General features: G+C 45.9%; 1 protein-coding gene across 3 annotated transcripts in view; it reads right to left on the bottom strand.

Moving 5' to 3' along the window:
- The window catches only part of LOC144816539 (uncharacterized), a 1,138,385-nt gene that overhangs the window by 710,626 nt on the left and 400,047 nt on the right, over positions 1–27,712 (bottom strand). For all 3 annotated transcript variants that reach the window (XM_078674268.1, XM_078674269.1, XM_078674271.1), the window contains exon 10: positions 26,144–26,212. In XM_078674268.1, coding sequence (XP_078530394.1) covers positions 26,144–26,212 — 69 coding nt within the window. The remainder of the gene's footprint in view (positions 1–26,143; positions 26,213–27,712) is intronic.

The raw sequence follows: 27,712 nt of genomic DNA, 5'->3' as shown, positions 1-27,712 counted from the left end.
ATCACCCTCTACATATTTGGGGACAATCCCTTTAGGGTTCTTAGGGTCAAATGCTTCATCTTTCTCCCTATTTATTATGTTGCTGTCAACAGAGATGGGTCCTAGTCCCTTCTAAGCTCTTTCGTCTTCTATAGCCAGGATTTTGGCTTCTAGACCTGCCCTTCTTGCTGGTCTCTCTAGAGTGAGTTCCTCCTCTGTGAGGTCAACTCTCTCTAGGGGCAGAGGCTCTAAGTTCTCCTCTTTCCAAAGTCTCCATTCTGAGCCTCAGGGAGATCAGTGTCATCCTCTGGATGGTTTATTTCATACTCCTACAGCTTTCCTTTGGTAGGGTATGAGCCTGTTTTTATTTTATAGGTTTTACAGTGGATCCTTAACTGCTGCATTGTAAGCTGCAGGTAAGGGTTCAGGTTGAGCTCCTTGAGCTCCCAGACCAGATCCCCTGTGGAAGGCATTGTTACTAAAAGTTGGGGACTTTTCTAAAAAAACGACAAAAAAAATCTAAAATAATCTTCTAGGTTTAACTAGTAGTATGCTTTGTAAACTCTACAACTCTAAACAGTTTGGACTGGGGGACTTAACACAAGTCTCATACACTAATTTAAACACATTAGAGAAAAATCAAAATCGACAAATAATATTTTTAGCTAAAGACAATTTTGGATTCCCTAGGGAAATCACCTATTAACCAAGTAATATAGCAAATGTCAAGTCTTGCACTCCACTGCTGCACTACAGATGTAGGAAGATGGCTCTTCATATAGTATACCAAAAAGAGGTATAATGCACAAACGATCCCGGTATTCCCTTATAAGTGGACAGGGGCTTGCTCTAGCAATCTCGTGGTGCTCTTCTAGGGGGTAATGAGCAGCCATAGGTTTATCAGAGAGGAGTGTTAGACATCTGCAATATACACACAGTTAATAAATGATGCACACTACTCAATAAGGAGAGCTAAACCAATTTATAAAAATAACTCTTACCTTTATATGTTTTGGCACCAAGATCAGAAAAATCAGATAAGTACGATTCAATACAGGAATACTTTTAGGTTTCAAAAGTGGACACGGCAGCAATGTTATCCTAAGGAGGAAAATCATGCACTGCATACAGGTACTTAATGGGGATATACAGGACCAATCTCCTGGACTTAAGGTAAGTATGGGACAAGGTCTAACGCAGCCTCAACAGGTCATCTCGGGTGGCACTGGGGGTTCGGGTGCAGAGGGGTGTTTCAGCATCGGGTGCCCAATGCTATTCTATGGGGAAAGAACATGTACTTCCTTTGGGCACTTCACAGCAACTTATGGGACCAATCTCCTGGACTTAAGGTGACCATGGGGCAAGGTCCAAGACCACACTAACAGGAGGATCTGGGGCATCTAAGTGCAGAGGAGTGTTACGGCACTGGGCGCCCAATGTTAGTCAATGGGGATCAATACGGTCGGAAATAGGTTGCAGGTTTGGAATGGGAAGCCAGTCAGGCTGAACCAACAAGTGGGCTCAGGAATCATGATGATCGGGACATGGGGACACCTGGCCAGAGGCAACGGGTGCAGAGGTGCGGCATCGGGTTTTTCACAGCTGAGTCACTCGTGGTCAGGGGAGGCTGCACAAAGAGGCTGCAGGCCGCGTCAAGGAGTCCCCTCCTGGTAAACTTAAGGTTGTCTTCTTCTCTGATGAGCTGGGGGACCACGCTGGCACCATTAGCCCACTTCAACTCAGGCTTGGAGCAATGGGTGCAGTTGTGCTGATCGGTGCAGGGTTTACGAGGTCCGAAGTCCTCACAGTTCTTTCTTTGGTACCTGCAGGTGCAGGAAAGCAGCTCCGCTGCCTCACAGGAGTTCCTGATCCTTGGCAGAAGCGCTGGTAGTCCTCTCAGGCTTTTGGAGGCAAAACAGTTTACAGGATGAGACTTTGGTACAACCATCAGGAAAACTAACCAGGCCGGCAAGTCAGTTGCTTCTTCCACAGTTCTTGCTTTTCGCAGCTCTTCAGTCCTTCTTCTTGTAGGTCGGCAGGATCCAACTTTCTGGTGCTAGGGGCTCCCCCTAAATACTAGATTGTGGGTCATTAGGGGAGTGTAGGATAGCGGCCAATGGACCACCGACCACTGTGGTCACTACGACCCCTATATGACCACTTCCTGTGGAAAGTGGGCATAACCCTGACTCAGAGTTTCTAAGTTTGCCATGACAAAGATGGCAAACTTCTGATTCACTTCAGGTAGCCCACCTTAGGGGTTGACTAGCCTGAAGGTGAACAAGCCTATCTTAAATCGATTGTGGTAAAAAAGACAATGCTACCTCATGAGATAGAGGACGAAAGCCCGCTAGAATATATAGTGTTGATTGCCACCTGCACAGACATGCCATATCTCAGTTATATTCAACACTTTTGACAATAGTCCCTACTGCATACGGCGAATGCCGATAGAGGGATACTTTGCCCGGGACTTACTCTATGATCTATGAGTAGACCACGACCTAAATTTACCCAAGGAGCTTTTATCGTTTATTACCGGCCAGACTGCGGACCTCGTAAATGGAAGTACAGCTTTTAATGCTGCCAGGTCAAAGGGGAAACATAGGAAAAGACACTAGGACTTATAATATCATAACGGGGACTATGATATCCCAGTGACACAGAAAGGATAGTACGAGGTGGATGGCCCACAAAAAAGAAGTATACTAACATAACTTTATGAACAGTTGATGAGCCCTGAAGAAGTCCTCAAACAGGACGAAACGCGTTGGCTACCGTGAAGAAAGAAATTACAATTGAAAGAATAAAGAAACATGCAATTTATGATATTTGGTGGAATTGTTTCCTTACTATTTATTGTCTGTGGATCAAATCATCTTTGATGCAATGGGTTTTTCTGGATGTACGCCGCAGCACCCAGGGGTTTGGTTGAACATGTTTTCTGAATCTGTTTCTGTAGTTGTGATATATGCACAATAAACAGAATTAAAAAAATTAATAAATTCAATCCACTAAATTAAAATTTTACAGGGTTGCTAAATTTCCCCATGTAATAGTGTGTGTAGATGGAACACGTGCCTATTTGTCCTCCATCTCATCTAGGATATTTGTTTAGAAATTGGAAAAACATACACATTCTTCAAGGTGTGTGAAGCAAACTATTTAATAACTGATACTGTGTCACAGTCCCCAGGACGGCAACAGGACCATATTGCCAATAATTAATGTTCACTGTAAGTCATATGTGAAAGAGGAAATAACATAAAAAGTACAACACTTGTTTGATGTTTCAGAGTAAAGCAACTTTTATTGTCAGTTTTTCTTTTATTGTTTAATCAAATTGTTAACTCATATATACTAATGGCATGTAATGTCCACAACCAATATCGGTTATATCACCAAAAACACAAATATACCGCACTGTTGGTACTTCCTGTACTGTGACCTTCACTGCTTTTTGGGGTTGGGTTCCAAATGGGTTATGTCCACATGGTGTGCACAGGAGTACAGCTGCTGCTGCATCGCATCTGTTGCAGAGATCTGCAGACACTGGACATTTCCTTACTATCTTGAGGTTCAGCAGCTACCCCAATATCTATTTGGTGAGTTTGTAGTGCCCTGACAGCGGTCTGGTGCGCATCAAGGGTAATTGGCTCATCAAGGAGATCTGCTTGACGTGGATGCAAAGGCTCCCAGGCACATGAATCAAGGTAGGATTTGATCATCCCCGGGATGGCTCTTCTCGAGAGTATAACATTTTTATAGTAATTGTGGAAAGTCTGGAGTTTGTCTCGTTTGGATGTTGCCCAACTCCCACCACCTGACCGAAGTTAGGCAATATGGGTTTTAGCACGCGCTTGGTGGAGTCTGCAGGCCAGGAGACTGGCCACCTTGTCACCTCCCTCATAGCAGTGCTGTTTCAATGCCAGGAGTGCTTGCTCAGCCCTTCTCGTCCGATGTGTGCAAAATTGTCCCTGCGGCACTTCAAGTTGTTGTTTAGTGCATCTTTGTACAGTTGCTCCTATTGTTTGATTTCCGTCAAGAGGTTGGTTTCCACTAAACTGGACTCCCGCCCTCAAACAATTGCGATGGATTTAATTCTGCCCCGGAGGGTGGCTTCAAAACCATCTGAGAGTATGCAGTGAGGTTTCAGGGAGAAGTATTCAGTGGTGACTTTTCGGACGTCGGACACAAATGCTGGGTCTCTAGTTGTTCTCACAAAATCCACCTGTGGTACGTGTCATTTGAGGTGTTTGGCGCGCAAATATTAAGCAGTGTAAGCTTCTGCTGACCCCTAAGGAGATGAAGTGTAAGGTAGCATCCCTCCCCGTCCCGGACCGCCCTAGTGACTGAGTTGTAGAAGCCTGCCTTACAAAGGGTGCCCACTCTGAGTGTCTTCGTATTTGTGCACGCCCAATGGCACCTGGGGTGTCTTGGGTGCACTATGCGATGGCAATCAGTCCTCAGGAGGTGTGTCTCCTGCAGGAGGATGACATCAGGGTCATGCTGCAGTATGTATCGCCAGATTTGCTTGTACTTGTTTGAAGAGTTTAGGCCCACACATTCAGCGATATCAATTTAATGCCTCCCACCATCGACATTATTGCAAATGATGCATGTGGGGCGCACTACAGCATGAATGGGAGAAGCTCTAAGGGGCCCATTGCACCTATGACTAAGGGAAAGGTGTAGCCACCCAACTCGACACCAGAGGCGAGCGGCCCAAAGAGAATCCATACTTTGCCCCCAGCACTGGGAATCCATTGTGAATAGCGGTGCAGGGGGGAAGCAATGTCACTTGAACCTGCCTCTCCTAATGTTGGGTAGGACCCCTGCCAATTTTGGCAGAACTCGCCAGCAATATGAGTCGACCTGGGAAAAAAAACAAATTAAATACAATAGTAACAACAGGGCCCATAAGTGACTTCCACACATCGCAGAGGCCGGCACCAAGTCACCCTCCTGCGGGAAGAGTCGTCAGGGGAAGGACATCAGAGAGGGAGCGGAGTCCCTTGTGGTGTGTGGATAGAGATCTCTCCTAGGCCAGGGCCCTGCCCCGCCAGTAGAATGCAAGTGAGTTCACGGGAAAGCATCAGTATAGGCATGATAGCAAACACAAGTGGAGTGGAATTTTTATGTAGTAGAGCATGTGGGAGAGGTCTCCCCGAGACTATGGAGACGATATCCCATTTGGTTTCCTGTGGGGATGCCTTTGCCTGTCATTTGTCGGGGCGTTGCGGTTTGACTGTGGTCCAAACCGGTCGGAGAGCTCTTCCGGGTGAGTCTCGGATAGGAGGATCAGCATGGTTACAAGAGTCATCAAGAAGTCCCACCTGGTGCTTCGCCTCTGTTAGTGATCTCCATGAACGGCATCGGCACTCCTACATGAACAAGAGGGCGAAGGGGTGGCCCCACTGGTTGCAAACCCCCAGGTTGCGGAGCTTGTCGGTGATCAGTTTAAGTTCTTGTCACTTCCAAAGTGTAATAGGGGACAGATATTGATAAAGTTGTAGGGTATGGCCACATAACAATACTTAAATTTTGCCCCTGGCAGCCTGCAATATTATTTCTTTCTCGCTAAAGAAGTGTACTCTGGTCAAGATATCTGGAGCCATGTCTTTGTATCCAGAAAGCTGTGGCCACCCGATGCGCCCTGTAAAGAGTCGGTGGAGAGGCGTTATCGTCTCCTCAGATCTCCTGGAGAAGGCCTGCCATAACGGACATGATGTAATTGCCCTCCGTGCCCCATGGCATCCCCTTGATGCGAATATTGTTATGGTGGCTTCTATTTTCCAAGTCCTCCTGTTTGGATTGTATCTCAATGTTTTGCTCTTCAGGAGCTGCTACCTGCCGCCATAGCATCTTGCTGATATTCTGACCGTGCATCCATGGTACGTTCAAGGTCGTCCACTTGGCCACCTATGTCGACGATGTTTTTCCGGATGTCCCGGAGGCATGATTTAAACTCATCCTTGAGGGAGCTAATGTTCGAGCTAATCTCTTGCAGGAATTGATCCATGTAGCCTTGCGTGACAGGGGCCGAGGATGAGGACCCTGTCTCTGGGGTATGAGGGGGGTGCGGCGCTTGTGATTCAGCAGGTGCAGCCTTGGTCCAGAGAGACATCACAGGGTTGTCTTTCGCAGCTTCGGAGAGTGGCATAGCTGCACGTTCTTTGCCAGGCTCAGATCAAGAGCGCGGGGTTGTTGCCAACAGATGAAATGCAGTGGGACCAGTAGTTTGGGACAGGTAAATTACTACCCTCAAGGAAGATTTCTTTCGGGAATCAGATGACCTCATCAATCGACTAATGGAGAGAGGATACCCCAGACGATTTGTCAAAAGAGCCAGAAAAAGAGCTTAGTACCAACACCGGGAAACACTCCTGATACCCAAAGAACAAACATTGATCACCAACAAACTGATTTGTGTCACAACATACTATACACAAAGTAATAAGTTCAGGAAAATAATCAATGGGCACTGGAAACTCATATCTGATGACTTAGACATGCTGGAGCCACCTATGCATGCCTTCAAGAAAGCGAAGAATGTCTGTGATCATGTTGTTCGCTCACTCCTTGACACCCGACCGAAACCCACAATCCAGACTATGTGGAATCTACCACACATCATGGGACATTTCAAATGCACACGATGTAAGGCATGTAAAATGGCAATTAAAACCAAGTCTTTTACTTACAAACACCATGCCATCCAACTCAAGGCCCACACAAACTAACTCTTGTGACGTCATCTACACCCTCCTATGGCCATGTAATCTACTATATGTGGGACAAACCAGACAAAAGGTTAAGACACGCATACTGCAACATTGCAGCAGGATTCGCTGCAACACGCCAGGTGCCCCATTAGTGGAACATTTTAAGACACACACACACTCAAGCAGATGGCTGGTCCTAGAGAAGGTGTCTCTGGGATCAAGGGGCGGTGACATTGGACCCATCTTGAATGTCAGAGAGTGTAAGATGATGTACCTCCTAGACACGGTAAACGATGGACTAAATGAACTGGATGTTACAAATGCGCAATTAGCAGGCCTTACAACAGAGTAGGATGCACTCAGGGGGCATCCAATAGTCTTATCTCATCAATGTACAGACTAATTGGGGTTTAAAAGTGTTCCTGCTTTCAGACAGTATACCAAACTGGAGCATATGTTTTTCCAACAGGTCATGTACAGCGAGCGTGATACATAATATATGATGTGTTCACAACATGCTGTAATGTATCTTGCTACATTAATAACCAACTGTAATCTACTGCCATATGTAAGACATTCGTAGACATGTTAAACTGTTTAAGTGTGCACACTATCCTGGGTTCCGTAACACCGCTATTTGGAGACCAACTTTGTGATTTCTGTACCATGATGGTAACTAACTTACCTACCAACACTAAGCATGTTTTAAGTTCAGGTATTTTACACTTTACCAGGATCGGAACACACATATACAAACACATGCACCTAAACATCTCTTTGACACAATCCCTTCATTCAGGGCAATGCCATTTTTACGTAGTCCCTAGAGTAGGGGTGAGCTTGTTCTGACTCTTCCTCATCTTGAGACAGTGACGAGGAGCGCCGGCACGTCCTCGTGCACGCCTACCACGTCATTTATCACAGCACCGTTCAGATGCCAGCTTGTATCGAGAGCAAACCGCCACGAATACAAGGTAAGCAGGCTGCCCATTTCTTCCTTCTAGATGCTGAGCCTATATGTGATGCTGTGCGACCATTCCCCGGAAGCTTGTTTCCTTTCCAGTGAAGAATTGGCTTGGTAGTTTGGTCTGCCCTGTTCCCATGATGCACTGGGCCATGGACAGACTAATTTGCATATAGCCAGGTTCTGAACTGGGATGGTGCAGTGAGCTAAAAAACGGTGATGGATCAAGCCCTGATCTGTTGACTGGGTAGGAGTGTTCTGATTAACTCAGATACTCTGTCCATCACCACCCCCTTTTTGTAATTATTTTGGCCACCATGAGTGTGGAAGGGCATGCTCAGACATGAGTCCCTTGCTCATTGCACCATCAGGATTCAAGCAAGCCGGGCCGAAGACGGCTGTAATGCCAGAAACCGGTCCCCGGAAGCTTGTTTCCTTTCCAGTGAAGAATTGGCTTGGTAGTTTGGTCTGCCCTGTTCCCATGATGCACTGGGCCAGGGACAGACTAATTTGCATATAGCCAGGTTCTGAACTGGGATGGTGCAGTGAGCTAAAAAACGGTGATGGATCAAGCCCTGATCTGTTGACTGGGTAGGAGTGTTCTGATTAACTCAGATACTCTGTCCATCACCACCCCCTTTTTGTAATTATTTTGGCCACCATGAGTGTGGAAGGGTATGCTCAGACATGAGTCCCTTGCTCATTGCACCATCAGGATTCAAGCAAGCCGGGCCGAAGACGGCTGTAATGCCAGAAACCGGTCCCCGGAAGCTTGTTTCCTTTCCAGTGAAGAATTGGCTTGGTAGTTTGGTCTGCCCTGTTCCCATGATGCACTGTGCCAGGGACAGACTAATTTGCATATATCCAGGTTCTGAACTGGGATGGTGCAGTGAGCTAAAAAACGGTGATGGATCAAGCCCTGATCTGTTGACTGGGTAGGAGTGTTCTGATTAACTCAGATACTCTGTCCATCACAACCCCCTTTTTGTAATTATTGCGACCATTCACAGCACGAACTATTTCATTTCTTCATTTCAAAAATCTTTATTTCGATCACTGATCATAAAAGATACATAACAATATATACAATTAACAACTTATTAAACCAATGTGATCCAGTAGTAAAATATTTGAGTTTTAAATGTATGTAAAACAAAGATACAAATCGATTTGGTGGGGACCATTATATCAGTCTTTTCATAGCTCGGCTGCGGATGAACCATAATGACGTTAGAAATTTTGAAATTGCAAAAACCACAGTGGGAGAAAGGTCCGATTTTAAAACTCTGTAGGCAGTTTGGTAAGATCTGAATCCCAAGTTCCTAAGTAGCGGGACTAACCAGTATTTCCTGCTCCGCTCGTAGCCCTTGCAGAAGAAGACCGCGTGCACGTCATCCTCCTTCGGGTGTGCACACATTGGGCAAGATGATACGGTGGAGCTTGATTTCCAGGACGCTGTAAATTAAGCTAGTGGCAGGCATCCATATCGCCACTGTAAAAACAATTTCCTCGTTAATGGAGGAGCGATCTCATCTAGAGTTTTTTCGAGGGAATAGGAGTCTTTCACTTTCAAAAATAAGTTTGTCAAGGACCCCTCTTGAGTGTCATTAGTGGCTCTTGTGAGCATCAAAGCATAGTAAGCACTCACAATTGCCTTTTTTGGAATCCTGGTACATGAGTTCGAAGGGTCCGTCTATAATTCCGGGTAGCCCAATTCCTCGAACCTCCCCTTTACATACGTTAACCACGGAATCTTCTTTATGTTCCGTAGTTCCAGGAATTCCTGTAGTTCCTCTCTATAGTGTACGAGATCTGGGCTACTCCACAGACGCCTCCAGAATGTTAGGGGTTTAAGTCCTAGCTCCTCTATTATGGGTTTGATTCCCAGATCTAATCTAAGGGGCAGTAATGGAGTGCTCTGGGGGAGGGCAGCTACTTGTCTCAAAAATTTGTTTTCAGTGGACTGTAGCTTTGAATGTTTGATGTGGCCCCACAACTCACCCCCGTATGTGACCCCCGCCCGGGCTTGTGTTTTGTATATATGAATAATTAGGGTAAGTGGTCGATGACGTGATTTATTTGCCAGGCGCAAAGTGCCACCCGCCAACTGAGCCAGTTTGATGGTCACTTTGGCCAGGTGCGACGTCCAGGTTAAATGTTCGTTTATGGTGATCCCCAGGTATTCAATGTTATGCACTCGTTCTAAGTGGGCGGTGCCTAGCATGGGAGGGGTTCGATTTCGAGATTTGGGATTTAAAATCATAAATTTTGTTTTTTGTGGGTTTATTTCCAATCACGGGTCAGAGCAGAATTCTAAAAAGCCATCCAAGATGCGTTGGATCCCCATCGGGGATTTAGACAGCAACAGGGTGTCGTCTGCAAACATAATTGCAGGCACCCTGTTGCCAGTCAACTTTGGGGCGTCAGAGTTGGTAATCCTGTTTAGGTGAGCAACAACCCCGTTCACAAAGATGCAAAACAGGGTGGGTGCAAGCACGCACCCCTGTCTCACACCTCTGCGAACGGGGAACCTTTCGGTTAATTTGCCACCTTTGCCACACCTTACGCGGGCATAGTTGTTGGAATGAAGTCTCATCAGGATTGCCAAAATATCCGCAGGGACTTTCAGTTCTTCCATGACTTTCCACAACCTTGCTCTAGGGACTAAATCGAAGGTGGCACGTAGGTCTACAAAGATGGTATATAGACTGCCGCCCTCGATTACCGCTGTTCTCCAATAGAGAAGGTGTAGCCTAAAGATTTGATCTGTGGTGGATACTCCCTCCCTAAATCCTGCCTGATACTGAGATAGGATGTCCATTTCTTCAATCCACGCCTGCAAACGGTTCAGGATCAGTCTGCCAAAGAGTTTTTGAGATATGTCAATCAGGCTAATGGGCCGATAGTTGGAAGGGAGCAGGGGGGATCCCTTTTTATAAATTGGGACTACCTCTGCTCCCCTCCAAGTATCAGGCACCGTCATTCCCCCCCAAATGGCATTGAATATTAGTGTGAGGTACGGTGCCCATATCCCAGGTTCCTGTTTGAACAGGTCCCCCGGGACCCCGTCCAACCCCGGTGCCTTTCCGGCAGCTAGCCCTTTAATGGCCTCCCTCACCTCCTTTTCAGTGATGGGGGCATCTGGGGGGCTGGGTATAGTTGAAGCTCCATCACTGTTTAATTCCCAACCACCCTCCGCGTATAATGCTTCAAAGTGGGCCTGCCATACTGGGGGGGCAATATTGGGCTCTATTGCGGAGGATAGGTCCTCCGTACCATTCGCCACTATACGCCAAAATTTTCGGGAATCTCTAGTTGCCAATGCTTTGACGAGGTTTTCCCAGTACTCAAAGTCCCATTCCGCCCTCGCGTTCACCAGAAGGCATTTATACTTTTTCCTCCTAGCGCGGATTTCTTCCTTGCTAAGATGTCCCTTGATAGCAGATAACAAATGGGCCTTTGCCTCCCTGCACGTGGCATTGTACCAGGAGGTTTTCGGCTTGTGGGCATTCCTTTTCCCTGTGGTTGTGAACAGATCCTGTTCTAGAGAGGCAATGATGCTTTTATGTGTTTGTGCTAACTCTCCTCTAGTATCTTCATCTTGGTCTTTGGTTCCTAGATAAAAGGCATTCTCCAACAAGGGGATTAACCTTTCATATAGGCAGGGTATTCTATCCATACTATTCGCCAGCTTCTCCCACTTGACTTTCCTGCGGTTGTTTTCAAGTAGGAGGCCCGTCTTTTCTTTGCCTAGTCCCTGCGATGTGTCCTCCCTCCCAGGAAGTGAGTACATCAATTCCAAAGAGTTGTGGTCACTATCCGTTCTTGGGCAAACTTTAAAGTCGACTATTGCTGGCCACATAAACGTTTTAACCATAATGTAATCCAATCTGGACTCACTACCAGCTTTATTGTAGGTAGGATTACTAGGTATATCAGATTTGCAACGGCCATTACACGCCCTGAGACCAAAATTAAGGGTGAGGGCGTTTATCTGCAGGGCTAGGGGAGTCCAAGCCCTTGGGGGTGGTGCCGCCGTCTCCGGTATAAGCCAACGGGAATCTTCGTCTAGAGAAGGACCATCGCGTAGTCCAGGCAAAGGTTCATAGTGAGAGTTGAAGTCGCCCCCAACCACACAGTGAAGTTCACATGGAATGCCCTCTAGGAAACTAGCTAACTCATCCACAGTGCTCGACTCTTTATGCATCTGTGTCGGCCTTGAATAAATACTGATCACTAGTAGCTTCGTAGAGTCTGGCCATTCGAGTAGGACAGCCAGCAAATCATCAGAAGCAGTCTCTAAGTAGGTAGCTTGGCAACCTAAGTCCGTTGCTACCGCTATCATTAATCCCCCTGATGGCCTACCCCTTCCCCCCCATTTGGCTGCGTTGAAGAAGGAAGCAAAACCCGGTAATTCTATCTCTTCTAGCGCCCATGTTTCTTGAAGGAGTAATACATTTTTGGATCTAATATAGGAACCCCACTCTGGACAGTCTAATTTATTGGAGAGCCCTGCCACATTCCAGGAGATTGCTGTTATGACTATCGATTGGTTGTGTGGTGGACTTATAGGAACCAAGTTGATATCAGTAGACTCAGGGTATACCCTTTGATTTGAAGTGGGGTGGTTCCTACCCGGTGGTCTAATGGCAGGAGGTGGGGAGGGGTGCAACAAGCTTGGGGTCAGGCTAGGTTCAACTATGCTGACTGCCCTAAGGTATAAATCGGGAGCTGTAGATGTGATGGTAACAGCTGGATGGTCTGTAGGTGTAATAGTGTCAAATGGGGAAGTTGCACAAGCGTCATTCCCCAATTCGACCGCCTGTCAATCTACCATTTCTAAGCTACCATATCGATTCTGTGTGGATAAATAAGCAGGATAGTGTGTTCTATATGGCCCAGGAATTCCCCTCTTGTGTCCACCACCCCCCCTCCTCCTCCTAGTGATAGTTTCCCAGCCAGCCTCATCCCCAGAACTAGGGAAGTACTCTCTGGTTCTTTCCCTGTGTAACGGGTAGTTATTGGTCTCCCTGGGGCAGTTTTCCCAACCCTCCAATAGCTCTTGGTGATACCCCCATCTAAGATCCTCTGAGTTGTATGCATCGGAGGGGTAAAAAAAGGCGAGGGGAAGTGTTTGTATGGTACTGCCAAAGTCCTCATCAGAGACACAGGAGCAAATGTATGCAGCTGTGTTGGGGTCTCTAAAGGAAACCAGGATACAATCTCCTCTTATAGATTTCCTGGTGTGCCCGACCCAAGCTACTCTCTTGGTCGTGGCTATGTCACTCGCTGTTCCTCTCGGAAGTGGTCTATTAAGCGTGAGCCAGTTTATCACTTTATTCTTAAGTGAAGTGATTGATTCGAATATAGGGGGATTGAGTTCAGGCACCCCTGCCATAACTACGGTGTAAGGAGAGGCTTCTGGGGGGAGGTTTACAAACTGTAATTTACGTTTAGTATATGGTTTCTCTCCATCCAGGGGAGGGTCATTCTTAGTTTTTGCCGAAGGCATAGAATTTTCTTTAGGAGGGGGAGGAGCTGGTTTTGCGGAGGCAGTAATTGGTTGCTGCGTAGGCATCAAAGCCTTATTTGCAGCTGGAGGATGTGATGCATTCTTGTTTGGGGGTGCTGTGGGTTTGGGTTTTAAGTCTGAAGGCTTGTTATTTGCTAGTGCCAAAAGACTATTATCTTTACTAGATTCAGAACCTAGACCCTCCTTTGTTGTTTTGGTCCCACTGATGTCGATTTTCCTTGCATCAGCAAGTTGCACAGTTGCCTTTTCAATAGTGACTAATCTTGCTTCTATTTTAATCAGTCTTGCCTCGAGGGGACTTAATAGGGACCTAAACAGTGAACCTATATCCTCTAATGTGATGTCATCCGAGGAGGTGTCTCCTTGCGTGTTATTAGTGCATTGTGTGGGTGGAGTAGGTTTGGGTGATCTGAAAGTAGCTAACATACCCGTCCTCTCCGCCACAGAGGCAAGTGTGGCTGCTTTCCCCCCTTTGCCTCTGACTTGTTTGGATTTAGGAGTATTGGACCTAAGCTCTTCTAGGTTTTGCAGCCCATGGTTCTTTTTTGGGATAGCCCCCTCTCTAGATCCCTTGTTGCTATCTATATTAGCCTCTGTAGTTAGAGCTATCTCTGTATTCTCTAATGGCGTAAGCTGGACAGATTGGACAGTAGGTAAACCCCTAAGACTCATGTCGTCAAAATCACTCTGCAGATCAATAGAGAGTTCTGGAGTAGTAGTTATAATATCTGGGGGGGGGGCATAATACCTGGTCTGTGCTAGAAGTATTTGGTAATGCAGAACTATTTTCTGGGGTTCTAGCTTGGGCCATAGGGCCCAGAGAAGATCTCCTTACCCAGTCGATTTCTTGGGATATTCTGCGTTCCAAGACCTGGATTTCCTCGATCAGGAGGGAGCCCCGCTTTGGCAAAGTAAGTGTCAATTGGGCCTTTGACCGCTCCGGCCGCGGCAAGCGAAGATGTTTTACTCCTAGTTTCCCGTGAGCACATTTCACAAGTGTATCAGTGGTCTTGAATTAGCAGATAAAGGGATAGGGCCCGGACCGGACTCTCACGTACTCTAACGGCCTCAAACGGCCCAGTCTTTGCCCTGTCTTCGCCCGGGCTGCGTCCCGCGCTGCGGGAGGTTTACTAAGTTATAAGGGGGCGTGTAGGGCGGGGGGCGGGCCAGCAGGGAGAGCGGACCGGTAGATGGTGATTGGTCTCGCAGGGACTCCTGGTTCCTGGAGTCCCTGCACGCTCGCAGCCCCGCTAGCGCCTCACACCTCTTACCGCCTAAGGCTGTGTGTCCAGCTGAAGTGCCCCCTGCGTCTCTCCCCAGCGAAGCGGCACCCGCGGAGCGGGTGCGGCGAGATGTGGGTCCTGGTGGAAAGAGAAAGGGAGTCGCTGTAGTCCCGGTCAAAGATGCAGCTTGAGTGAGTTAAAGAATGGCTCCGTGTAGAAATATGGCTCACAGGGGAATAAGGTGGGACGTTGTTTTTAAGCCTCAGCAGGGCGGGGGGCGGGCCAGCAGGGAGAGCGGACCGGTAGATGGTGATTGGTCTCGCAGGGACTCCTGGTTCCTGGAGTCCCTGCACGCTCGCAGCCCCGCTAGCGCCTCACACCTCTTACCGCCTAAGGCTGTGTGTCCAGCTGAAGTGCCCCCTGCGTCTCTCCCCAGCGAAGCGGCACCCGCGGAGCGGGTGCGGCGAGATGTGGGTCCTGGTGGAAAGAGAAAGGGAGTCGCTGTAGTCCCGGTCAAAGATGCAGCTTGAGTGAGTTAAAGAATGGCTCCGTGTAGAAATATGGCGAACTATTTAGTAGGATACCCCTGTGTAATAATGGATAGGTAATATTCAATTTCCCAGGCTCACCCCCGTAGTTAAGGACCGCGCAACATTGTGGTTGTCTTAAGTTTTTTCAACACGGTTCCAATAGCCGGCAACCGCCCCAACGAGTCCCCCTACTATGTAGCGATTCCTGACATCCAATCGCACTAAGCCTCAGGGGACCAGACCTGTTTTTGAGTCACCCCGCCCTAGCGACCATACGAGTGCTCGCACCCTATCGGGCTCCAAGGCTCCCTTAAGCCCACCTAAACACCGCTATTTCCAATCCATTAGGGGATTGCTCACCTCGGCGGATACTCTCCCGCTGTGACAACTGCCCAGACCCCGCACCGCTTGGCTTCTCAAGCCAACGGGTGACCATGGTCCTGATATACGGATCTTTTCAATTGATCTTGTTCCTTTTAATGTTTTATTACTTATTATTTGTGATTTTTTTTGACATTTTGCAAGCTTACACTGCTGCAATTGAAACATATTCATAGAAGTAAGTACCGTCATGAAGACCACACAGACGATTGTCCACTCTCTGCTAGCTACAGTCCACTAGCAGCTATATGAGCTTTTCGCTTCTCTCTCTAGGAGCTTCAACAGGCCCACATCTTCGATTGGAACGGCGGAGGTTGCCCGTCGTCTTGTACATAGTAGGTAGTGTTCACCCTACCACATTAGTAGCATACACGATTCCAACGACATGTCCTCACAACCACTTTCTAATTATTTCACAGGTGCTCTTCTCAGTCCTGATGAAGACCCCACTGCAAAGATAACAATTAGTCCTGCCCATAGGGGTCGAAACGCTGACAACACCCACACATCACAAACTCAAGCGACACTGTTTACAAATAATTACTTGTCCATTAGAGTTATGTGCATTGTTTGGAACACTTGACCTACCTGAGGCTGGAAAAGCTGATACCAGGAAATGTTGATCTACCTATGTCACAAAAACCTTTTCCCTGTCCCCTACCCACACGTTATCACTTGACTCCCAACCTTTCCCATTTTCCTCCTGCACCCAGAGCACTGTAAAATACTGCACCGAATGATATTGAGCAACAGTATTGCCTTCATTTTATTTAATGCTTTGAATAGAATCGCATTAGAGGCTTAATCCATTTTTTTTCACGAAATGAAAATTGGATTTATGCCACAATGCATTAGTCCTATGTTTTGCTACTATTATTTATCCTTCAAGAAGTCTGCTACCACAACCATATTTTTTGTACTGTATCATAATTTTATCAACATTTTATTTAGAAAGAAACGAATCATCAATCTTGCTTTCAAGCTTCTGCAAATATTTGCATCAATCCGGAGAGCATTCTGGGAGCATTATACATAGCCTCATATTGCTTAACTTTGAAAACGTGTGTACAGATTTTTATACTGGAATCATCATCAGTAGTGCAGTCAGAGCTTACAACATTCATATAATAATAAATGCTTTCAATTAATGAACCATAAATACAAGTTTGTACAGATTTAACATGGACAAAAATATTACCTTAACTGCAGACAGTGCCCTCCCCTGATGTTGTAGCACTGCAAACTGGCAGCTAAGGGGTTTGTGCTGCAGGGGGTTGAGCCTACCTGTTCAAATGACAAAAAAAACACAGGAAAACTTGTTGACCTTGACCCCAAACAATATGTCCTGGGTGTCAGGCTATAACAATTCCACATCCCTGCAGAGGAGCTCTCATCGATCACCACTGCCCAGATTCAGAGTAGGCCTCCAGGGACCCTGGCAACAGGAGCCTCTGGCGGATGTGCTGAGCCTCGATGGTACAGCAGTCTCCGTCGTGTAATCAGGCCCTTTGCTACCTATTGGGAGTATATGTACCGTCTTACAGCTTTTTCATGTCTTTTCTGCTGTCCAGGTGCAGTAGATGGCGCTGGATGGGCTCCAGGGAGTCAGAGAGCAGGCGAGACATGGCCTACTCGATTCCCCTCTAGGCCACGCCCCGGTTAACTATTTTTAACTCCTTATGTTTCAGACACTGAACATGCAGAATAGAACCCTCCCTCAAGCCCTCCAAACAACTGGGTATTTTCCTACAACGATGCTTGGTTGCCACGAGACGCCTCACAGTGCCGAATAGAAGCATGCACTGGGACACGCTGCAGTCCTGTTCTCACAATCGGCTACAGGATTGGACTATGAAGCTTTTGGACATCATCCTCATCTAATGATTGTGGCTGTGGGGAACTATGAAGCACTGCTACAGTGGCCGTGAGGTGTGGTTGCCTGACACCACCAAGTTTGAATCATTCTGTTCCTCCACATTTGAGCCATCATTGTCTTCCTCGTGTTGATCTGTTGCATTTAGTTAATTTTGGTGTGACTGAAAATCACTTCTTACTATTTGTTGTCATTAGTTTAATACAGTTCTAACACGGACTACAGTGTGTAAATTATTACCTATATGTTCCATAATGCACTATGATAGTCGTGTTACGACTCCTTACTAAACACTCTGTATTATGATACATAATTATTGCACGTAGAGAGAGTTTTAGGTTAACCGATGTGTAAATGGAAGATGATTACACTTATTCTGAGATGTTCAAAGTGCAGATGTATCAGTCATTGCTAAACCCACAACTGTCTCTGGCTTCAGGGAAGTCTCCACCACTGACTCAGTGTAGTGGGTGGGAGGACAGAAGAGGGTCCATCTCCTATTGCCCTGGACTCACTCAGCCCAGTCGCAAACTTCTCCTTTGTGTGCAACCTGATTTCCCAATTTCTTCAATGGAGCGCAGCATTACTCCAACAGCATTAATTTTCTACTGCATGTCCTGCCATGTTTTTTTTCAGCGCCTTTCGGAAAGTCCTGGATGATCTTTCAAACAGGAGATCATGGTTGTTGCAGCACTCCTCTGTTCAAATCTCAAGTTTTTTTTCTGAGAACTTGAGCTTTCTTCATCTGGGCCCTGACTTTTTCTCTGCTTTTTTCCTTGCCATTGCTGGTGTAGAAAGCTATGGCTTGCTGCTCCAAAATGCAAATTGCACAGGAATCTGTGCACTAGCTCCTCTCTGACTGACTGACAGGATTGAAATGAGAAACACTTCCTGGTTTCGAGGTCATTATCCAAAAATAGGGAGTGCTTTTTTGTATTTGTGGTTGCACTTGCAATTTGTAACATTGGCATTGTAAATGACAATGCATTTTATTTATGTGTTTTGAAAATCTGCCAGCGGTGTGTAAATAGGCAATTTGTACCTATAGTCCTTGCTTGCGAGAAGCAAGGCTGGCAGTAAAAGAGGGGCAGTTATTGCCACAAATTATCTGCTTGCTACAAGGGAGAAAGAGAAAATTGGACAAGAAAGAAGGATGAGCAAGGAGTGAGAAAAAAAAAAGGGGATATTAAGGTAGGATATAGACTCTGGAATGTATGCTTATGAATAAACTCTTTAGGCAAGTTCTCAACCGCACAGCAGGAACTCTGCGGTATGAAAAAAAGTGTTCACTTGTGTACAGCTGGGCAGTGATGTGCGCATTCTTTACTTATAGTCAGAAGTGAATTCAGAGCATAATACAGGTATAATATAACCCTCAGAGATTTCTACAGCAGTACATTTGTTTCATTTTAGGTGTTTGGTATAGACAATTGTGTAACTCACATGGCCAAAAATTCTGAAATATGATTGCATAAATAAATGAGAAAAAAAGCGAAGTTGATGCACACTATTTACAAGATGAGAGTTTTACCTCATTTAGAAACGCAAAATCAACATTGAGAAAATGATGGCTAAAGCAAAGTGGCCAACAAATATGATATTGGAAACCTTTGCTAACGCTCTTTGTAAAAGCCTACAATAAGAAATAAGAAAACCATTTTTTTAAGTGAAAATGTATCTTTGGAGCAAAAATAGACACAAGTATGATTTCACTTTTACAAAATAGTGCAAAAGGGCAAAGTTGGGAATATGGGTAATAAGACATAAATTTAGCACAAAGTTTACAGAGAAATGTCCTCAAATTCGCCCAGATCCTAGTTATAAGATCTAAGCTAGCAAGAGGGAACTATGAACAAGAAATAAAAGAGGACTAGAACATGTATGCATTTTTGGGTCAAGTTGGTTTTAAGTCTTTATAAATTCCTCATCTACCTATCAACGGAACAAGGCTGAGGCCTCATCAATCGAAATTCCATAATGACCCTTACATTTTGCAAATCTACATTGGCTTAATGTCAAGTTGTGTTGTAGGAAATAAATCCTGTCAGGCAAAGCGGAGATATGTCACGTTCTACATGTGAGTTGTAATGAGCTGCCGCACTGCCAAAACAGAGACAACCTCAGAAGGTAAACTTGTTTTTCTCAAAACACCTTTGCTAACGAAGCCAGAGCGAAAAGTAAATCTCCAGAGAAAACATGCATAAAAAATTCTGTGTGCAAGTGTTTAACTATAGTACCAAAGAACTTGCAATCACGTTAAAAAGATTTGAGAAATAATTCATGTTTAAAAAATCACAGGAAGAAGAACAAGCATTTACAATGCAATGGTCTCGGCATTATTAAAGGTAGAGCTATTGGCATTGCTCATGACATTTTTTTCATTTTTTTTTAAAAACATAAATAAATGGTATTGTCATTTACAATGGTAATAGGTGACCATTAGAGAGTAGTAGAGAGTATTCGCAGACACAGAACCACAAACACACACACACACACACACACACACACAGAGCCGTGCACACACACACACAGACAAAGCCGTGCACACACAGAGCCACACACACACACACAGACAGAGCCACGCACACAGACAGAGCCACGCACACACAGACAGAGCCATGCACACGCACACACAGACAGAGCCATGCACACACACACACAGACAGAGCCAAGCACACACACACACAGACAGAGCCAAGCACACACACACACACACACAGAGCCACACACACAGACACACACAGACACACACAGACAGATGACACTGGGCTCACGTTCCTTACAGAAAGCAGATTGAGAGTACAAAAAGGGTTCTCAACGTCTTTTACTGATGATAAATTTGCACAAAGTTCTTCATAATCCCATAACTAGATCCTATAACACTATCCTGAATATCTCCATCCATTGACATCTCACACCACAAGTCCATCATACCACTCTACAACCCATATCTCCCTATTTAGGACTAAACCCCATATCTCCAGCCTATAACATTGTGCCCTAGATCGTCATCCAAAATCACTACACCATACAACTCCATCCTATAACATGACACCCTGTATCTCCACCCTGTAACACCAAACCCTAAATCTCCATTCCATGACGCTGCACCCTATGTCTCCCTCATATAACATCAAAACTCCAAGTCTTTTCAAAATATATCAGAATATTACCCCACTTCTGACACTGATTGTTCTTTTCGGCTTTTTACAGTATTGTTGCCTGTTTTTTAATTAGACGTCATGAACGTAATGCATTTTCAATGAACTGCATATTGTACGACGTAGAATGACCCCCGAAAGTTGTTGGCCTGTTGCCCATGACCACAGTGAGTGAGGAGTTAATGGAAGGGATGTAAGGTGCCGCCGGAACGGCCAGTGGGGTGCACCTTGGCTTGGTTTGGGGGGATTCGGGTAACCACTATGAATAAGGGGCCTATGGGAGGAGAGTCAGCCTTTCGAGAAGAAGGAGGGGTTGGAGTGAAAGCCCATGGAAGAGAACCAAGGGGGTGGGAGAGGACAGTCCTGCGATGCGGGGTAGTGGTCACATTGCTTGTGATGGGGGTGTGGATGGGGGCGGGGGCAAGGGATGGAGGGTGAAGGACCTGTTAGATGAGAAAAAAAATCCCCAGGGAAAGTTGCGAGGAAGCCATGGTTTTGGGGCGGGGGCATTGGGCGATGAAAAGAGTGTTTGGAGGGAAGGACACCTTTGAGGGGAGAGCGAGGGGCGCGTGGGTTGAGAGCGCCTGGTCCCGGGGCACCAGTACCAGTTGTGACCAAGCAGCAGGTGAGCAGGGCGCCGAGCAGGAGCTTCATCTTCAGCAGGCTCTGGGTGACTGTCTGCCACGCGCGCTTCTCGCAGGGACACTGCTAGACCCTCGGGCCATACATGCCTTTTATAGCCCTGCCTCAGGCATAGGGTCGGACCTTGTCTGAGACATATGACACCTGGGCGAGAGGTGCACGTGTCGCAGCAGGGGCAGGTGACTCGTGTTGCCCAGGGCAGTTCTTCATTTGTTGTAGGTAGGGACTACACCAGGCCTGAGCAGGGCAGCATCTTAATTACGCAGCCAGGGTGCGTTCTTGAAAGGAGCCCGCATCGTGCAGGCCCCCAGCAGCTCTCTTCTATGGCACGCAGGAGCCCTCCATAGCTCACAGGCACCTGATTGTCATCAGCAACTGGCTCGATGGAGTCTTATCGTAAGAGTCTTGTTGTCAGCGTGCATTTTCATGAAAGGCGTTTAATTTTTTAGGCTGTTTTTTGGTATACGGGCAAAAAAAAAACACCACAAAAAACCGCAAGTTTCTCGAACCTCGCTCTCACTTCTCGGGAATTTCACTGCCGCCCTTTGCTAGATTATTAGATTCCTGAAAGTAAACGCTTATGTGACCGCGCAGACCCCCCTGTCGGATTTGATCTGAGGAGGCTGCCTCATGGGCACGAGTTCAGGAGAAACGGGAGAAGGTGGCAGCCAGAACGACTGGAGAACCTGGTCTGAATCCGGGTCCTAGAGGGAAGCACTTCCGGGTTGCCGCGGGCAGCGCTGCCGCCCCTTCAGGTCACTGCAGGCGGTGCGTCAGAGTGCTTCACAATAGGAACAGAAATGATCCATGAGAAGATTACGATACGAGTGAACACGTTACAAAAGCATTTAAGTTACATGAGGCAAAAGTGACAATTGTGAGCAAACTATATACAAGAGGTAGCAAAAGGTACATTACAGGAGGAATAGATTGGGACCTCGGCGAGAGGGAGGGTGTGGTGGGCGGGACTTAAAAAAAGAGACAGAAACGCCCACGGATCGCATCAAGCCGGGGAAAAGAGTATGTGACCTCGGCGAGAGGGAGGGTGTGGGGGGCGGGACTTAAAAAAAGAGACAGAAACGCCCACGGATCGCATCAAGCCAGGGAAAAGAGTAATTGACACACATCTCTTCCAATGGCGAGCCTCCATTTACGAAGCCAGCTAATGGAAGAGAGAGGCGGGTTAAAGCCCCACACTGTTGAAGTCATGAAATCTTCGGCTCCGCCCCCGCACTGCTTCGCAGTGCGACGGTAGCCTCGACCTAAAAACGGATTAGGTATTTAAATGTTACAAAGCAATTGAATGTAAAATAAGACTACATCTCTCAGAATTGATTGATTTAAAAAATCAAACATACGTTAAATGACAACTAAGACTGGAACTGTGATGCCCTGCAGACACCAGACGTTCTGCTAACTCCTTGCACGCTGCTTGTGGGGACTATCCAGGGTTTCCCATCTATGCAGTCTCTTTCCTATTGGCTACAAGGGGTTGTCACCTGCATGCTGCTTGGCCAGCTTTGTGATATCCTTCTGGTTAAAGATGTAGATCTTTGAGCCGAGCCACGGTCGCAGCAACTGAATGACCACTGCCAGGGCTGCCAGAACCAGCACTTCCCGCAGTGATCGGGAGCTGAGCACAGCCATGCTTCTGCCGGAAGGGACTTGGGGTGTGAAGTGCACCACCTGCAGCGCGAGCAGCTGAGACCCTGCTCCTGGTGCCGGATGCACACTCTCTGGCACGATATGCGAAGAGTGGCACTGAACGGGGTCTCCGCGCGCTCACGCTCTTTTTGACACAAGCAGCCTGGAGACCGAATGAAAGTTTAGAATGTGCAGGTTACCAGACACCTCCTTCCGCATGTCTTGGAAGCGGGGTGCGACACTGTAGCTACAGTAGGTGCCATGTTGGAAGGGCACGTCTTCTAGTTTGTCACGGTAAATGCGAGAATAAGAGCAATTATTTCCTCTCCCTTCCCCCGTATTTGTTTTTTGTAGACCGACGGGAGGCTCAAGCAACTTGTGATTTCAGGAAAATCCCTTAATCTCCCGGGCCTGAAAAATGAATGTGTCTGTAATGCAATGGCTGCTCATGTAAAGTGCTGTCATACCAGCGGGTCAAGTTTGTGCTATATAAAACTGCAACAAACAAAAAAAGTGTTGGGATAGCGCTGCATACCGGGGCCCTTACCTTCCAGCAGTAATATACACCTAGCTGCTCCAATTTAGCGATGCTCAGATTGGTTGGGCTGCAACCATGATTGCAGCTCTGCTTATGCAAATTAAAACTAGACCAATCCCCTTTCAAAGAAAGCCCAAAATAAAAAAATATCCTACCAAAAAGAAGCTCAATTGCCATGGACATCAAAAAGTTAAAAAAGGCAAAATAAATACAATAAACAGAGCGGGAGGCACAGTACACGAGGCAGCACCAACACAGCTGGGGCAGTAATAGGAGATGGGAGGGAGGAATGCCGTATTTACATGTAAGCAGCTATGGCTCCAAAGCTGACCACAGTCAAACAGGAACAGACCAGGAACCAAGAAAAAAATAATCCCCCAAAGAACACATAAAAAACCATAGCAAAATGAGACAGTACCTAATCCCTGCTGCCTGGGAGGAACTGAAGACAAAAAGGAGGGACAAAGAGGCAGGACTGACCACTAGCAAGCAAGGATTTTTAAACGGACATTGCAGCAAACAAATGGAAAGCAAGGGAATGGCTTTAATCCCACAAAATAAGTTACAACAGCTCTTGAATGCTCGATCTAAAAAGAGACTACATTTGTAAGTACATTCGGTTTTGGGATTTTCTAACAGCGATTCCCAAAAAATTGCAACTAGGAAATCTAAAATCAGAACTTTCATACATCTCGCCTTTTGCATTTTACGGCTTGCATATCTTTCCCAAATTAAAAAAATACTTTCACAGCTCTTTCCCATCAAGTAAAGAACACATGCAAACGTAAGGTAAACATTATAAGAAAAATCACAGAAAAAGAGGGCATTTCACTAAAGCTCAAAAAAGTGGCCAGTCACCTTAAGCTCATTATTACAGGTTTATTAAAGACACTATAAGCATCTTCTTCTGTGCATTTTAGAATGGCAAAATCACATTTGGAATTTTATTTTACCTCGCCTTGAAAGATCAATTAACTTCTAGTGGTATGTATAACTGATACCCTCTTCAAACACTTTTATGGCTTCTAAATGCTTGTTAGGAAAGTATTATTATCAACTTGCTATGAATGGAATTCACCTGCCTGACTATTCAATATCACATCATGTGGAGAGGTGTGGTGCAGCGGCCAGGGCAGCTGACTTCGGAGCATAGGGTTCACAGTTCAATCCCCGGCGGAAGCTCAGCTCAGCACCATGTGACTCTGGGCAATAGCTCACTTAATTTCCACGACGGGCCCCAGCGCCTCGAGACCCGTAAGGATGAGTAGTTCACGCTTTACAAATACGGATTTACATTTACATTTACATCATGACTGCTTTTTGTCAAACTCTATGGTCCACATCTTCTCCTTAAGACATGTTCTCTGATCTAAGAAACCCATTTCCAGAACTCTTTCCTACAGTTCACTGTGCTCAACCACTTAGTTCTACTACTAATCTGCGTCTTCTCCCCTTACACACCGAAATGTCACAGCAATGAGCACTACTGTTAGACAAAATGCACTGCAGCTTTGATATAAGATGGGCCTTATATAGTCATTATCCCCACTACTTGTAATGTGTCTGCATTGTTCTGTAACCCAACCGAGTTGTGTCCCCCACGATAACCCCATACACAACGCTCTCTAAGTGCATTTTATCAGATTGGATTGTCAACACTGTTGCTCACTTCAGTCTCAAAACTGCATCTAGTCTTTAGCACCAACACTAGTGCTTCCCAATGGGGCTGCATGTCTTTTCGTCACTACACTATACACAAGACTGTGAGTACTCTCCCCGTTCAATAAACAATCTTCTGAGGATAGCAAATGTTTTACCAAGTGACAAAGGGAAAAGTATCAGCTAGAAGACACAATGCTTTAGTCTTGTGGGCTGCTTGATCTGACTGATAGAAGCTTAGCATTCTGAGATGGATCAAACGAACAACGGGGACAGTGGTTAAGAAATTTGATGACAGACAAAAAACAGAGAAGGCTCTACTTAAATAGGAAGCCACAAAATGGACTTCATGGAGGTGGATAGAAGAGTGCCTTTGCTCAAGGTTCAGGTTACCCAGGTTTACAGCAATACTTATTTAAAATGTATCTGTGAGTGCCTATCAAGGTCACAACAGATGTCAGCAGAAAGAACGTAACTTGCTCATTCAGCTTGCTAGCCAAGTTTGAATGTCGGCAACAACTCTGCCTTTTATCCTTCTGATGTCAATATAGTGGGTATCATTAATTTGAGGAAGAGTCACTAATTATTTACAGCACACAGAAAAGGAAAATTGGAATATAAAACCTATATGAAACAAGTTATAATTAGGTTTGTTATCTGACAAAGGACATTCCTGAAGTTTTGGTTGTAGGTGTGATTTTTTTTAATCAGGCCATGAGCGAATGAGACTTGCTAGGAGTACCACTTATGGCTGCCTGTGGAGGAAGAAGCGAAATTAATCCTACAAGCTTGTAAATCATCTTTTCTCCATTTGATCCCATGCCTTACCACTGCCATTCCAGAAGGTGTGGATGTCATCTATCACTGAAGAAGTTTATCGGCAAGAAACAGGGTAAAGACGTATTTATACATTCAGATGGGTGCCAATGCCCAAATCTACGAATGCAGAGACTTGCCTATGTCCACTATGATAATCCTACAATCACATCTCATCAGTTACCTTCTACATGAAAGTATATGCTAAATTCCTTGACTCATTAGATTGGGCATCGCAGTCGCTGAACCATTCCTCTTTCAATGGCATGTAAACCCTCAAAAGAGCACTTGAGCCTCACCAGACCCGACACAATTATCAACATGACATCAGATTATAGACACACCATTAAATCCCTCAGGAACTAAAGATACATGTGCTTCAAGAGGTGTTTTTTCCACCCATGAAAGTGGTCCGTAAATGTGCAATTGATACAGCAAAAACAATTTCAAAATTCATATTGGGAAATGAACAAACCTGTGCATCCATCCCTCCTGAGGCAAACTGTTCTCCACTTCTTGAAAAAGCGACGGCAAGGACAGGACCCTAGAATTTACAAACAAGGTTATGAGTATAAAATATCCATCTATGCACATAGCTTATGCAGGTAAGTTTTTGAGTGTCACAGGTAAATTGTCCAAGTAGAATGCAATAGGTAATTATAGATGTTAAACTGCAGCTTATTTTTTCAATGTAAACTAGTAATTTTATTCAGAGGATAGCCAAGGCAATATGTTTACGGGACGTGCCATATAGCGTAAAAAGGGTTTTAGTTTGGACAGGAGTGTGGTTCTCCCCCACAATACCTTCACAAATTGCAAATGATGGTGAGTTTTTAAAGAATACAACATATTTTAGAGTGCTTTTTATAGTTTTATTCCACCTTTACAATGGTTGCGACATTAGTAGGACATGCTGCATTTTATAGCACAGAAAGGCAGGAACATGAAATGTATAACATGGAGGAAGAGACAAGGGTATCTGGCGTTGAAGACTCGGTCGAAAGCCTGCAGCAAAAGATGAATACACTTACAGTAGTGACAAAAGGGGCTGGCGGCGTGGGTGGAGCATGCTGAAGGCAGCGCTTGCCATAACAACCTACAATTCGTTGGCTTACCGGAAGGATGCGAGGGCCCATCCATGTGCATGTTCTTGGCACAGTGGATCAGAGAACCTCTCATAGTGCTTTGTGGTGGAGTGAGCCGGTATTGGTGAGGATTATCTCCCCCCACCCCATAGGGCAAGGCATCGGCTTGTGATTGCCACGATTCAAAATGACATGGACATAGACGCAATCATTACACATGTACGGCTTCAGGATAAGATAACCTACCAATCTCACCATATCATGATATTCCCCGACAATACGAAAATGGTGCAACAGCAACATCAGCCGCCAAGCAACACCCACAGTACTGAAGATACAGTATATGCTTCTATATCCGCCACGCTTGCAAGTGGTTTTTAACTCACAAACTCTACTCTTTCACTCTCCGGAAGGAAGTTTTTCGTTGGACAGAAGAGATGGTGACAATGAAACCTCACACCTCACCACACATGGACTCTGATTTGTCACAGGGTGACAAGAGGAACCAACCACAAAGACCCTGGCGACATGGCGTAACATAACTTGATCTTCCAGCCAGAGTTCCTGACGCAATGAAGAGTCTTAGATCCGGGCTCTTGCTCGTCCATGAACGATTAAACTGTACCGAGACTCTTGTAACATTTGAGTGCCTGGTAACATTTGCAGGCTTAGCAGTGTGTAACACAGTATATATGACTGCAAGCCATAGAGATAGGAGTCTAATAATCTTTAGTGATTCATATTAGTTGGGAATGGGGATCCACTGGGAGTGTCCATGCCCTATTTCCCTTATCAACTTTGAATCTAAACTAATGAAAAAATGACTTGCTGATCGCCTGCGGTCCTGTATTCAGGATCTGATCCATCTAGACCGCACTGAGCCACCTGCCATAACATTCGTCGGGTCCATAATACCATGGCGTTGGCCCTAGAGCTGGGTTGCCCCGCAGCCATACTCC

This window comes from Lissotriton helveticus, chromosome 1_1 (assembly GCF_964261635.1).
Source record: "Lissotriton helveticus chromosome 1_1, aLisHel1.1, whole genome shotgun sequence".
Classification (NCBI taxonomy): Eukaryota; Metazoa; Chordata; class Amphibia; order Caudata; family Salamandridae; genus Lissotriton; species Lissotriton helveticus.
The sequence above is the reverse complement of the archived record's forward strand: the minus strand, read 5'-3'. Positions and strand labels throughout refer to the sequence as shown.